This window comes from Otolemur garnettii, unplaced genomic scaffold (genome assembly GCF_000181295.1).
Source record: "Otolemur garnettii isolate 467f Iridium unplaced genomic scaffold, OtoGar3 scaffold00073, whole genome shotgun sequence".
Classification (NCBI taxonomy): domain Eukaryota; kingdom Metazoa; phylum Chordata; class Mammalia; order Primates; family Galagidae; genus Otolemur; species Otolemur garnettii.
The window spans coordinates 6348359-6364491 of NW_003852468.1; the positions used below are offsets into that span (position 1 = coordinate 6348359).

At 32.4% G+C, this 16133-nt stretch overlaps 1 protein-coding gene across 2 annotated transcripts in view; it reads right to left on the reverse strand.

Moving 5' to 3' along the window:
• Positions 1–16133, reverse strand: part of SYCP1 (synaptonemal complex protein 1) — a 123553-nt gene that overhangs the window by 6314 nt on the left and 101106 nt on the right. For both annotated transcript variants that reach the window (XM_012807621.1, XM_003793831.2), the window contains 3 exons: positions 15677–15736; positions 11650–11829; positions 7580–7723 (listed from right to left, as the gene is read on the reverse strand). In XM_012807621.1, coding sequence (XP_012663075.1) covers positions 7580–7723; positions 11650–11829; positions 15677–15736 — 384 coding nt within the window. The remainder of the gene's footprint in view (positions 1–7579; positions 7724–11649; positions 11830–15676; positions 15737–16133) is intronic.

Genomic DNA, 16133 nt, shown 5'->3' on the forward strand with positions numbered 1-16133 from the left:
TAGACATTTTTAATCCTTTTGCCATTGTGGACGTTGGAAATAAGTTATCTAATTTAAAACAACAAAACCTTATCTATCCTTGTGGCTCTTTGTAGCATTCTTTTCATGTCTTTTCGGGCCATTTATAAATTATATATGGAGAAATGTCTATTTAAGTCCTCTGTTATTTAATTGGGTTGTTTTGTTGTTGTTGAGTTGAAAGAGTTCATCATATAACCTGGACATCTAATCCCTTCTCAGATATATGTTTTGCAAATATTTTCTCCCACTTTGTAGCCTGGCTTTTAACTTTCTTGATAGTGTCCTATGAAGCACTACAGTTCTTAATTTTGAAGTCCAATTTATCTACTTTTTTCTTTTCTTATCTGTGTTTTTGTTGTCATACATGACACTGCCAAAGTCAACGTCATAAAAATTTCTCTAATGTTTTCTTCTAGAGTTTTATAGTTTTAGCTCTTAAGTTTAGGTCCTTATCCCAATTTGAGTCAATTTTTTACATGGCATGAGTAACGTATTTTGGATATTTGTTACTCCCCCATCATTTATCATGTTGAAATCTGATTGTAATGAACATGGGGAGTAGGTCCCCACATTCATTAACAACTTGGTGCCCTCCTCATAGTAGAGTCAGGGCACTCTACTCTATTAGTTCTCATTCTATTAGTTCCTGAGAGAGCTTATTCTTAAATTAAAAACCTGGCACCTCCCGCCCCTGTTCTCTTCCTCCCTCTCTCACATGTGATATGCTGGCATACCTTGGCCTTCTGCCATGAGTAGAAGTAGTCTGAGGCCTTCACTTGAACCAGCTGCTGGTGCCATGTTTTTTCTATGTCTGAAGAACCATGAGGCAAATAAAACTCTTTTGTTTATAAAACCACCTCAGGTATTTCTCTACAGCAGTGGTTCTCAACCTTCCTAATGCCGTGATGTATTTTCATTGTTACAAACGGGTCACAACCCACAGGTTGAGAACTGCTGCTCTATAACAATACATATACCCTAAGTAAGGATCCAACTTCATACATGTGTCATCCAGTTTTCCTAGCACTATTTGTTGAAAAAACTGCCCTTTCCCCCACTGACACTCATCGAAAATCAATTAACTACATACATGAGGGTTGCAGGTGTCCTCAAACTATGCAACGGGCCACATGCAACCTACCTAGGACATTTATCTGGCCCACCAGGTGTTTTTGCCACCGCTGCCTATCCTGCTTAGCAGCCGACTTGTCCTGGGGCCCACAGTCTGGCCCTCCAATGGTCTGAGGGACAGTGAACTGGCCCCCTGTTTAAAAAGTTTGAGGACCCCTGATAGGCTCTATTCTGTTCCACTGGTCTATGTCTGTCCTTATACCAGCACTATAGTATTTTAATTACTATCTTTGTAGTAAATTTCAAAGGTCTGAGTCCTCCAACTTTATCTTTGTTTTTCAAGATTATTTTAGCCATTTGGGACCCTTTGCTACTTTATATAAATTTGAGTATTGGCTTTTCTATTTCTATTAAAAATCTTACTGAAATTTTGATACATTGCATTGAACCTGTGTATTGCTTTGGGTAGTACTGATATCTTAACAGTGTTAAGCTCTTCCTGTCTATGAACATATTATGTCCACTTATTTAGGTCTTCTTTAATTTTTTTCACCAACATTTTGGTGAAAAAGACCAGTGTACAGGTCTTTTACTTTCTTGGTGAGATTTGTTCCAAAATATGTAATTATTTTAGATGCTATTGCAAATAGAATTGCTTCATTAATTTCCTTTTTGGATTATTCATTGTCAGTATATAGAAAAAATCAATATTTGTTGCTATTGTACCGTGCAATTTTACTGAATTCATTTACTAGCTCTAGTAGCTTTCTTATAGAGTCTTAGCAATTTTCTATGCAAAGGATCACATCATCTGTGAAAAAAAATAATTTTCTCTCTCCCTTTTCCTTTCCATCCGCATGCCTTTTAAATATTTTTCGTATCTAATATCTCTTGCTAGAATTTCCAGTACAATGTTGAATATAAGCAATGGAAGTGGACATATTAATCTCATACTTAGAGGGTAAGCCTTCAGCCTTTCACCATTGAATATGATGTTAGCTTGGGGATTCCATAAATACACTTTATCATGTTGATAAATTTTCCCTATATTCCTAGTTTTCTCAGAGTTTCTTTCATGAAAGGGTGTTGGATTTTGTCAAATGCCTTTGCACTGAAATGATCATGTGGCTTTTCCCCTTCAATTATATTAAATAAGATTTTTACACTGATTTCCTTATGTTAAACCACGTTAGCATTCCCAGGATAAATCCCAGCTGGTCATGGCAAAAATTATTTTAATATGGTATTGGATTTGATTTGCTAACATTTTATTGAGTATTTTTATATCTAACTCATAAGGGATATTGGTCTGTAATTTTCTTGTGAGGTCTTGATCTGCCTTTGATATCAGGGTAATTCTGGAAGTCTCTTAAAATAAGGTTATCTAATTTATTGGCATACAATTATTCATAGTGTTCTCTTCTAATTATTTTATTTAATTTTTTTTTTCTTATTGAGACAGAGTATCACTTTGTCACCCTTGGTAGAGTGATATGGCATCACAGCTCACAGCAACCTCAAACTCTTGGGCTTAAGGGATTCTCTAGTCTCAGCCTCCCTAGTAGCTGGGACTACAGGTGCCCACCACAATACTCGGCTTTTTTATTTGTTTGTTTTTGTAACAGGCCCCAGGCCAGGATCCAACCCACCAGCCTTGGAGCATGTCACTGGCACCCTAACCACTGAGCTATGGGTACCTCTATTTTTTTTTTATTTTTGAAAGGTCAGCAGTTATGTTCCCAATTTCATTTGACTTTAGTTACATGTGTTCTCTTTTTCTGTCAGTCTAGCTAAAGATAGAACCAAGTTTTGCTTTTATTAATTTTCTCTATTGTTTTCTCATTTGTTTATCTCTGCTCTATCTTTATTTCCTCCCTATGCTTTCTTTCTCAAAGTAGGCATTTATAACTATAAATTTCATTGCAAGGACTATAAAAAAGAACTGATTTTATTGTATCCCATTAAGGTTTGGTAATTGTATCAATATTGTCCTTTTTGTTCATCTCTCAGTATTTTGTAATTTCTTTGAAAGTATGCTGCTGAATTTCTACAAATTTCTAAGTATTTCAGTTTTCCTTCTCTTATTGATTTCTAACTTCATCTGCTTCTAGTCAGAGAAGACACTTTGTGTGAGGTTACTGGGCAAAATTTTCTGTATTTTCTACTAGACCTAGTTGGTTTATTGTGAAGTCCTCTACTTCTTTAATTAGCTTCTGTCTGGTTGTTTCTTTCCATTAATGAAAGTTGTTTATTAAATTGTCCACTAGTTCTTCTTTCAATTCTATGAAGTTTTGCTTCATGTATTTTGAAGATCTGTTATTAGATGTACAAATGTTTAAAACTGCCATATCTTCCTGCTGTATTGACTGAACTTCTTATTAATACATAATGTCCTATTGTCTTTTGTGCTTCTGACTTAAAAGTCTATTTTGTCTGATAGCAGAATAGCCACCTTAGCTCTTTATTTTGCATGGAATAGTTTTTTCCATCCTTTCATTTTTAATCAATTTGTGTCTTTGAATGTATAGTGTCTTGAAGACATCATACCACTAGGTGTTTTTAAATCTATTCTTGAAATATATATATTTTAATTGGAGAATATAATCCATTTACATTTAAAATGATTACTGAAAAAGAAGGACTTCTGTCATTTTGATTATTTGTTTTCAATATATCTTATTTAGGTTTTTGTTCCTGATATCTTCCATTCACATCTTTTGTGTTGAGGCAAATTTTTATACCTCAACATTCTGATTCCTTTCTCATTTCTTTTCATGTATATCGTATAGATAATTTCATTGTAGTTACCATGAAGATTGTATTTAACATCCTAATAAGAATCTAATCCAAATCTGTATCAACTTAACTTTAATAGCCTAAAAACTCTGCTCCCACACAGTTCTATCCTCCCTTCCCATTAACTGATGTCACAAATTACATCTTTTTACATTGTATTCCCACTAATACAGATTAAAAACTTTTATGCATTTGTCCTTAAAATCATGTAAAAAAAAAGTGCAATTACAAGCCAAAATTAAAATACTAGCTTTTAAAAATTGCTCATGATTTTACCTTTATCAGAGCTCATTATTTATTCATAGCGCTTTCAGTCACTAATATTTTTTCAATGTAAAGAACTTCCTTCACACATTTTGATCAGGCATAGAGGTAAGAGACTTCATCAGCTTTTGTTTACCTGGGAATATCTTAATTTCTATCTTAATTTTCAAAGAACAGTTTTGTCAAATATGGAATTCTCAGTTTATAGTTTTATTCTTTCAGAACTTTGAATATAGAAACCCACTGCCTTCTGGTCTCCAAAGTTTCTGATGATAAATAAACTAATAATCTCAGAGAAGAGAATTTGTATGTGATGAGTTATCACTCTTTTGCTGGTTCAAGATTTTCTTTAAGCAATTTGATATAATGTCTCCATGTGGGTCTGCCTGAATTATCCTATTTGAAGTTTGCTAAGTTTTGTGGATTTGTTCACTCATGTCTTTCATCAAAATTTAGGAAGTTTCAATCATTTATTTCTTCAAATACTATTTTTACTCTTCAAATACTCTTTCTCCCTCTCTGTTTCTTCTGTTACTCCTATAGTGCATATACTGGTCTACTTGATGGTGTCCTACAAGTCTCTGAGGCTCTGTCCACTTTTCTTCATGCTTTTTTTCTCTCTTTTAGACTTAGTAATTTCAATTTTCCATCTTCAAGTTCACCAATTCTTTCTTCTACTTATTTAAATTTCCCTTTGAGGCTTGGTGCCCATAGCTCACTGGTTAGGGCACAGGCCACAGACAGTGGGGCTGAGGGGTTCAAACTTGGCCTAGGCCTGCTAAACAATGACAACTGCAACAACAAAAAAATAGCCGGGCATCATGGCTGGCACCTATAGTCCCAGCTACTTAGGACGCTGAGGCAAAAGAATCCCTTATGCTGAAGAGTCTGAGGTTGCTGTGAGCTGTGACGCCACTGCACTCTAACCAGGGTGTTAAAGTGAGACTCTGTCTCAAAAATACAATATTAAAAATAAAAAAAATCTTCCTTTGAATTCCTCAAAAGGGCTTTTTCTGCTGTTACTGTACTTTTCAGCTCAGAATTTTTTGTGGTTCTTTTAATAATTTCTATCTCTATCAGCTTTTTCATTTTATTCTTAGAGTTTTTTGCCTTTGTTTATGTCTTCCATTACCTCTATGAGCTACCTTAAGGCAGAGTTTTTAAGTCCTTGTTTAGTAAAGCCAATGTCTGGGCTTCTACTGGGATAATTTCTGTTAATTTGTCTTGTGCCTCTGAAAAGGTCATACTTCTCAGTTTCTTTATTTGAAAGATAAGATCCTTACTGTTTACCCTGGTTCCAGCAAGCCACACAAGGAACATGAACATGGCCACCTACCATGAGACTATAGGTTGGGGGACTGGTAATCTCTACTACACTTAAGGCTAAAATTGATCAAAATTAACTACAATTTACCAGCCAAGCTTTCCTCTGGAAAAGGAAAGCATTCAAATCAAACTCTAGAGTTTCAAAACAGTTACTTCAGACAGTTTATGCCAGCATAGTCTTTGTCTAGGTAGAAATATGGATTTCCAGCATTTTCTATTCCATCTTCCTGTGGTCAGACTCAACAATCCATTTTTAAATCTCAATTTTTATAATAATTTAAATGTTCACCAAAATTGAACTACATAAGCTAAGAAAATTACAAAAATGATTAATAGATTCATGTGATAATTACAACCAACGAAACTCACTGTGAAATGTCTTTTTAGACTAGTTTAAAGATTGTGTACATTTCTATGAATGTCATCATTTTACTGTATTGCAAAGTTAATTGATACTCCTTTTAAAAACAAAATGAAATAATTTTGAATCATTCTGAATCTCTTATGATCTAAAAAGCTGGTCTAAGTTCACACTGATAGAAAAATAGCAGGGATTACAACCCTAGAAGGTTTAATTCCAAAACCCATGTTATTTCTACTAATTCTCATGCTATTTTATATATCTGAACTATAGTTTAAATTGGCAATTATGTACAATTAGTACACAGGCTACAGAATCAGACTGTGTTCAAACTTTTGCTCCATATCTTACAGCTATATGATATTTTAAAAGGTACTTGTGTGACTCTGTTTTCTCCCTGTAAACTAGAAGTAACAACATTGTCTATATAATTATATTCAGCATACATGGGGTACTGGTTCTAGCACTTCCCTGTGAATACCCAAATCTGGGTATGCTCAAGTCCCTTATATAAAATGGCATATTTGCGTATAACTTATGCTTATCCTCCTGTATACTTTCAATCATCTCTAAATACTTACAATACCTACTACAATGTAAATCCTATGTAAACAGTTATACTGTAATTTTTGTTTGTATTTTTTTTATGTATTGTTATTTTTTTCCCAAGTATCTTAAATCAGTGGTTTGGTTGAATCCTCAGATATAGAACTTATGGACGTGGAGGTTAACTGTACTGCTAAAACATGGAATTGCTGTTAAGAAATAACTAAAGGATTCTGTGTAAAGTGTTTATAGTAGTACCTAGGTCACAGTTTTAATTGTGAAGATGTTAATTATCATCTATAAAAACAAAAGGATACTAGAGCAGGGATTCTATAAATTAACTTCAGTAATAAGAATTTTAAGACTTCAACTACTCATTATTCCAGAATAAATGAAAACAAGAGAATTACAAAGCAGAAGAAAACCTTGAAGGATCTTATAAATTATAAGTGATAATAATAAAACAGTGGATTTAACTGGAATTTTGTCATTAAGAATTGGTGCATCACTCCATTTAGTGTGATATGCTTTACCTGCTTTTAAATTAAATGAATTAAAGTTTACTTATTCTCAATAAACAATTTTTATGCCCTTAGAAAATACTAGTATGAACAAGAGGTAATTAGTGATACAAAGTGCTAGAGGAAATAGTCTTCTTAAACATGTTGTCCTAATACATTAACTCCTCAAGACTGATACAAACCAATACTTTGATTTAAATATCAAATAATAAATGATGCAAAATAAAAGAACATGTATAATATGTAAAATAGAGAGGAGCCTGAATAACAGATTTGGCTGGAACAAAATTATTTGCTCCACCTTTCCTTTAAAAAATATTATGATAATATGTAAAAATAAAAAAATAATAATAAAAAGGAAAAATATTACAATAAAAAATTCTTTTGTGACACTCTGCTATAAAGCAAGACAACAATAAATAAACTCATATGCCAACTGTGCTATATTATTTTCAGAATGTCATATTTTTTTTAAATTTATACGGAAATTATTTAAATCTTAATTTCTCTTAAAATGATGTAAAAGCATAGGGCTCTGTATTGTAGAAAATGCCATTGGATTTTAATATTGCAATGGTAGGCACTATGTACATATTATACACATACATCAACAAATAATATATGCAATAATATAAATGAATAATAAATACTGAATATTTATAAGCTTTTTTACCAGAAGATCAGTTGTTTCTGAGCTATCTGAATTAATATCAAATTCAAAGACCATTTTTCTCTTTCTAGTACTTTCTTCAATGGGTACATTCTTGTTTTCTCTTTGCTGTGTTTTCATTTTTGTTGGTGTCTTCACTGTATATGCCTATTCCAAAATAAAAAAATATGTTATCCCATCAAATAAAACATATACTGTTAAAAAGGATTTAATTAATAATTTCAAGATAATTTGAGTCTTTATAAATTATAAATCTCCATTATTACTGGCAAGTATATGAGGCAAAAATTTTCAATAAAAATTTAATTTAATTTTTTGATACTAGAAATTTGGATTTTTTCAAATTCAACTTGCTAAACAAATAATAGAGAGACAGACAGACACACATAAGACAAAGATGATCCAGCTTCAGCAATAAATAATCTTAAGAGGGATTTTAATTTTAAGTATGCTTTGCTCTCTTCACAAAACTCCTTACTGCTTTGTAAGGAAATATGTTTGCTTATTTTTTTGTTGATAATATACATTAGACAATGTTTAGGATTCCATAATATCCTATAATTTTTATGATTAAAAAAAGTATCTTTTAAAGGTAAAGTTACTATAGGTGGGTCCCACCACTTACCCTCCCTCCATCAAACCTCCCTCCTCCCCTCCCATTCCCCTCCTCTTCTCTCCTTCATCCTGGGTTATAGTTGTGATATATCTTTCATATGAAAGTGTGAGTGATTATAAATTGGTTTCATAATAGTACTGAGTACATTGGATACTTTTTCTTCCATTCTAGAGATACTTTTGCAAGCGTACATGTCAAATCTATCAAGCATAGAGTATAAATGTCTTAACACAATAATTAAATAAATGAGGCAAAGGCTATATTAACTAGTTTGATGTAATCATTCCAAATTGTATTTAAAATCAGCACATTGTACCCCATAAATGCATTAATGTATATGTGATTTATGTGTTTATGACTTAATAAAAAAATAAAAGTAAAGTTACTGACAAGAGCAAAAACGGCAGAGTAAAAAGCTCTAAAATTGCATTCCTCCATAAAAGCTATAAAAATACTGGTAAAATTTGGCACACAGTTTTTTTCCAGAATTCTGAAAAATTAACCAAGTAACTAACCAATTAACCAAAAGCAGCAACTTGGAGACTGTCTATCCATTAAAAAAAAAGGTTTACGGTAAAAAAAAAAAAGGTTTATGGTTGAATCTTTGTGAAAACAGCAAATTTTGTGGTATCTTAGCACTTCCAGGTCCTACCTCCTGCTCTTCAGCACTATATTATCCTTAAAAAGTAACAATCCACATTCCTGGTACAATCTGGCAACCACCAGACAGAGAAGAACATAAGTGAAGTTCTGTCATTATTTGATCTGTCTGGCAGAACTCTCAAAGATCCTACTTACAAGACTGATCATAATTCAACCCAAGAAATTATTCAGTTAAAAAAAAAAAAAAAAAAAAAAAAGCTTTCTCCTTAGGCTTTTTTTGAGATAGGGGACAGCATTTGTTAAAAACAATTATAAAAATGTCTTTTAACACTGCAGCAACCTAAAGCAGTGACTAACAATTGAGGTAAACAAAAACATTAAAAGTACAGGTAAGAGGCTGGTTAGGGCAGCCAAATGCACCAGGGCTGGCTGTTTCAAACCTGGCCTAGGCCTGCTGAAACAACAATGACAACTACCAAAAAAAAAAAAAAAAAAAAATAGCTGGGCGTTGTGGCAGGAGCCTATAGTCCCAGCTACTTGGGAGACTGAGGCAAGGGAATCGTTTAAGCCACAGAGTTTGCGGTTGCTGTGTGCTATGATGCTATGGCACTCTATTGAGGACGACAAAGTGAGACTGTCTCAAAAAAACCAAAAAGTACAGGTAGGAAACGAGATATCCATAGGGGCTCTGAAAAGTTCTGACATATTTCTGTAAATACAGAAGCCTGCACATATGCACAGGGCTGTGTACAGCCTCAGAAAAGACCTGAGAAGGCCCTAAGCTCTCATTGCTGCCTTAGCTTGAGGTTCTGCACAAGGAGGAATTAAAAACTAAGGAGATTTGTCAGCTGCCTGGCTGAGTGTTGAAGACATGCTTTTATACACATGTAAAGTCCTTTGGCAAAGACTGGGAAATTTATTGATTTCAGGCATTTAAGGACATTTCTATCCAAACATTAGCTGAACACTAAGCTGATCAAGTAGAAACCAGTTTCAATCACAAGAGAACTTTTCAGAATTAGTTTCAAAAAACTCACTAAACAAACAATAAAAACTACTACAAGAAGAAACAACAACAAACCATGGGGATAAGGACAATCTGATTTCCAGGTTGTCATTTTGTTTTTTTAAATGTCCAATTTTAAATAAAATTCGAGGCATTCAATAAAACAAGAAAGTATGGTCCTTAGCTCAGTGCCCATAGCACAGTGGTTATGGTGCCGACCACATACACAGAGGCTGGCAGGTTCTAACTTGACCTGAGCCTGCTAAACAACAATGACAACTGCAAGAAAACAACAACAACAAAAAGGCTGTGGCAGGCGCCTTTAGTCCCAGCTATTTGGAAGGCTGAGGCAAGAGAATTATTTAAGCCCAAGAGTTTGAGCTTGCTATGAGAGCTATGATGCTATGGTACTCTACTGAGGGCTACACAGTGAGACTCTGTCTCAGAAAAAAAAAAAAAAAAAAAAAATTTAATTAAAAAAGAGAAAGTAAGTATGGCCCATAGAAATGAGCAAAAAGCAAACCATAGAAAGTGATGCTGAAGAAGCCTAGACATTGAACTTAACAGAAAAAGAGTATGTCCAAAGAATTAAAGAAAATCATATCTAAAGAACTAAAGGAAAGCATGAAAAATGTCTTACTACATGGAACATCAATAAAGAGATAAAAATTACCAGAAGAACTAAACAGAAATTCCGAAATAAAAAAGTATAATAATTGAAATGAAAAATTCACTATAGGGGTTCAACAAAACACTTCTACATAACCAATAGGTCAAGGAATAAACCATAAGGAAATTAGAAAGTACTCTGAGATGTACAAAAATGAAAATATGCCATACCAAAATTTATGGCATGCAGTTCAATCAATAGTTAAAGGGAAATATATAGTTTGAAAAGCCATCATTAAAAATTAAGATCAAGAATAGGGAAACATGAAAATTAAATATGATGTGGTGGCCTAAGTTGGATCCCTGAACAAAAAGAAAACATTAATGGAAAAACTATGAAATACAAATAAGGTCTAAAGTTAAGTTAATAGTAACATATTAACGTAAGTTTCTCAGTTTTGGCAAATGTACCACAATAACGTAAAATGTTAACAATGGAGGAACTGAACGAGGGATATTCAGGAATTCTCTGTATCCTTTGCCACTTTTCTGTAAATCAAAAGTTAATTACAAAGTAAAAAATTTCTTTACAAAAATAAGGTCACCTTTGTGGAGGGACTAGTAACTGGAAGGTGGAACAAGAGGTAATAGTAATATTCTAAATTTTAAGCCTCCCTAACCTACCATTAAGACAGCAAAATTGTGTTAATAGTTTAGGTATACACTTCCATTAATTGTACTGCTTCTTACTTGAAATATAATAAACTAAACTTCTGATTGAAAATCAGACACTTCATATTTAATGGCCTACTGGTTCACAAATTCTCAAAAGGCATTGAATATTGTGTGTATATGTATCAAGATGTGAGTGTGACTCTTCCTTTTGCTCTGGAATTTTCAATTAGGACACAAAGCTGTGAGGAGGAGTACTAATAATCCATATTTTAGAGAAAATTCCTATGATTGAGGCCAGATTCTTTTCCAGGACTTAGTAAAATGTTGATAAATGACTAGCAAGTTATCGAATATGCCCAAGATGCCATTAATTTGTATGCAATTATAGAAAAAAACAAGAAACCATTTCATGCTGATACCACAAAAATGTTGAAATTTTCAAAAAAGTAGTTTTGTATGAGAGAGAGAGAGAGAAAGAGAGAGAGACATACCAGATATAATGGTGATACCAGAACCCTTTTCTTTTTATTAAAAATTACTATCTTGGAAATTTTAGACACCAACCTTTGGTACTGGTGTAGATAAAGAACTTTTGGCATATGTCCACAGGTAGTCTCTTTTATCTTTGGATTTGCCATGATCAGCTGTTGCGAAATTTTGAGATAAATTTTGTGAAGAAGTTGCTTTAGAATCAAATTTCCGATAACTAGTTTCAGGTGTGTCCAACAATGATGTCTGTATTTTCTGCATTGAATAACAAAAGTGAAGAAAACCATCATTAAATAACATTTTGATTCTTTCTTTCTTTCTTTTTTTATTTCAGGCTCCTTTATTCCATGAATATTTACAGAACATCAACTATAGGCAAAACATTGACAGAATCATTGAAGATAAGATTGGGAAGATAACATTTGCTATTTGTATTTTGTCTTATGTATTCTGTAACAAACAAGTAGTAAATGATTATGTAGTCAAAAAAATGCACAGTTCTTGTTAAAGCTATATTGATAGGTACTTTCTATTTTAATTGCTGATATAATACTATCTTTCTTTTTCCAATATTATTTTGTAATTCTTTTTTATATAGGAATAGAATTGATTTTGTCTAGTTATTTTGACGTTAGCTACATTGCTGAATTTTTCTATTGTTTTTGGTAACTTGCAAGTAACTTTGTAAATCAGAAGTAATGAAATTTGTATTTTTTTTTACAAACCATTGGGATTTTTAAGTTATCATAACTATACTAGCTAGGATCTTCAACTTTACTAGGAATGGTGGTAATGAGTACACTTATCTCGTAATTGATTTATAGATAATGCTTTTGTTTCCTCATAAAATTGATATGATTATTTCTTTAAAACACAGGAACTAGTAGAATACTGAACTAAAACTAGAACTTACTCTCAATTCATTACTGATTATATTAACTTTGGATATTTATATATATGTATGTATATATATTTTTAAATTACATTAACCTTCTTTGTTACTTTATGTTCCCCTTTTAAGGTGAAAATGAGGTATCTGCCCCTCCCTGTCTTCATAGAGTTGCTAGGAAAAAGATATCTCAACTCTCTATTTGACTAACAGTTAAGGATTCTCTAAAAAATAATTCTCTATTCCTACAAAAAGCCTTAATCTGTGGTTCATTCCATAGATTAAGCAAGAGGGCAATTTATTTTCATTTTTATTCAGTCTTTCATACACTGACTGATACTTCCTCTTTGTTACCAATAAAATATTAGTCTTTTCCTATCCACCATCCTTTTCTTGGTTGGCTTCCAAAAATAGGGGGAAAATTATGAAAAAATACAAAGAACGAGAGAAATTTTCAGGAAAAAAATCATATAATAGCTATTTGCTTCAATTCTAAAAGTAAATAAATTGCGAATTTACTTTGAATCTTTGGACATCATTTCCACTCAATTTCCTCAGTCCTCTTTCATTCTACCTTTGTACACGTATCCAGCTTCTTTTAGCACCTGGCCTACCATTCTAGCAAAAGCTAATAAATAGTTGCTTTATAGGTGGCACCTGTAGCTCAAAGGAGTAGGGTGCCAGCCCCATATACCGGAGGTGGCAGGTTCAACCTGGCCCCAGCCAAAAACTGCAAAAAACCAAAGAAAACAAGTAGTTGCTCTAGTGGGAGCCTAGATGAAACTCATGCTCATCACTTCCTATCTTAGCATTTCCTTTGGTGACCACCATCTCCATGAACACAATCAAGGCAATCACTCACATGAAACAATGGAGCATCAAATAACGAGGGATCCAGGGACAATACTTCAAAAACTTAGTGGCTGAACTTGCAATGAGTTTAAATTAGGAAGGTAAAGGGTATGATATAAAGAGGTAACTGCACATACTATAAAAAATATTAACTGGGAGATAAGTACAAAATATGTTCTTTTCTCCTGAATATTTTACTATCTTGCCAGGTGATTTTTGACTAAATCTCCAAATATATCCAAATTTATCCATCTATAAAATCAAGCAGCTAATGAGATGATCTGGAGCCAAAGAGATGATGTGTCATTTCATAATCCTTTTTCCAACAGATTTGAATTTTGACAGCCAATTTTCACACAGAGTTTAATTTTTATTTTATTTTTTTCTACATATTTCTATATAATAGTTGATGACACAATTTTAATGAAAGCAAATTTTTTTTGCTCCCTCAATTCATCAGGCGTTACCCTCTTGTAATTTCCAAAACTTAACTGCTTTTGTGGACAAATCTTTCCTCCCTCTAGGCCTGAGAATGGCAATTTAATCTTACTGCACCACCTTGTGGCCATCACTGTTAACTGACATTTTCCATCTGCCTCTATGGTCAAGAATACTGAACTATCCCTCTTTGGAATGCATGATGGAAACATATATACTTCCTTACAAGTTATATTCTTTTTTGAATGTTAGTTTTCCAGTAATACATATATAACAAATATTCACAATGTTCTTTGTTGTATTTTTAAACAAACATTAAAATGGCATTTACTAAGTGTCAAGCATTATTTTAAATGCCTTACAAATACCATCTCATTTAATCCTCAAAACTTTAGGAAGAAGCTATTATTATTATTCCTTTATAGATAAAAAAACTAAGGCATGAAGAAGTTAAGCAACGTGCTCAAACTCCGAAATACTTGGTAACTTTAATGATCCTTATTTATAAGGCTAGTATACATATTTCAGTAGTGTTGGAACAAAGTATAGCAAGACCTAGTTAAATATCCTCATTTCATTTATCATTTTTTTCACTTGGTAACATAGATACCTAGACCCCCCCCCAGATAAAATATATGGCATTTACTAATCTACTTGATTACAGATACAAATATTGAGAAGTATATAAGAATCAAAAACATCTCTGTAAGATTATCTGATATATACTTTCTTAATATGAACATATTCTGTGTTTCCAAAGAATATTAGAGATTAACCAATTTGCTCATCTTCATTAGATACTTCCTTAACTCTATATCAAACCATACTAGCTAATTGTATTAATCCAAGCATAATGTTTTCAAGTGTCTAGAACATCCGAAGCACTCAATATTCATTCACAGGTTCAATATTTTATTTCCTTCTTTTCTTTCTTTGAACCTAAATTTAACAAATTGTAGCACTCTCTAAATTTTACAACTAAACTTTTCCCAAATTATTCTGATTGTCATTTTCAATTTATAATCACAGCTATCTCTGTGGGGACTTATGAGACTGCATCATTGTGTATAAAGAAAATACTTAATCATTTTAATCAAAAATTGGTTAAATCAAATTCTACAACAATTCTGTATTACCAAATAGGTTAAAGGCTGAGTACTCTTCTTCCCCATAACTAGTGCTTCCTCCCACATGTGGGGGGCACCCTGAGGTAATGTTGCTATCCACTCTCTGCTTCCGTAGGGCAGGAGTAATGATTTAATGTGATTGGTGAATTGAGAAGAAAAGGAGAAACTGAACACATACAGACTCATCCTTACTCCTTCTTGAAAACCAGATAAATAGCACATTCATTTTCCTCTGCTCTTTTAAGACACAATTTTTACTAGAGCAGGTCATCAAATGGGTAAACCTGCCCTAGTCAAGCTCTACCTGTTTAACTTTGGATTTGGGGATTAAGAGGTCCTCTTGCCTTCAAATAGAAGCCAATATATATTAGTTATCAATAATTATGATCCTGTTTCTCTTTTGTCTTTCTCAGATGGTTCAGAACTTAAGTGAAGAAAACAGTATGTCATTTATCAAGCCCCTTCAAAATCCCAAATTAGACATAATCAAAAATTAAGCTTTAGAATCTTTATGAAAATATTTTGCCTCTAACATTGTAAGTTTTTCAAGAGAGAAACACAGAATTACTTAATTTAAGATAATACTGCAATAATAATTATAAAAAAATTGAAATCTTCTCTAAATGACAATTATTTTGAAAAAATTTTAGTTAATGCTTTACATTAATAGCAAGAAACAATTTAGGAAATAAAATTGCATGATATATATGTTATTTTCCAACTCATAAAAATTATTTCTAAGATGTTAAAAAATGAATTAGTTATTAAAACAACTACAAAAATTATATTCTCTTACCTTGTCTTTTTTTTCTTTAAGACTAAGTATGTTTTCTTCTGACGCTGTTTTGAGTTTTTCCTATTAAAAATGAATATCAAGTTATACAACAGAATCATCACTATTGTTACAGATGAACGTTCTTATCAAAATCCTTCCTAAGAGTATTAATAAAGAAAGAAAACCAACCTCTCAAACTGATAAAATAATAAAAAAAAAATAACTTAGTTCCTTTCTATAGAGATACTATTTAGTATTAATTATCTTTTCTTATTCTGATGTATCTGTAGTGTTTATCTGTGCAATCTTGAATAAATTTTTTAAAATTGAATCTCAACTTTCTTATTTATAAAATGAAGTGGATGGATAAGGTTATAGAGTAAGAGATATACACACAGTTAACTGGGTAGAGTTATAAAGAGATTTAAAATACCATGAGCCTTTAAAGACAGAATAAGCTTTTTTCCTATATGTTTAA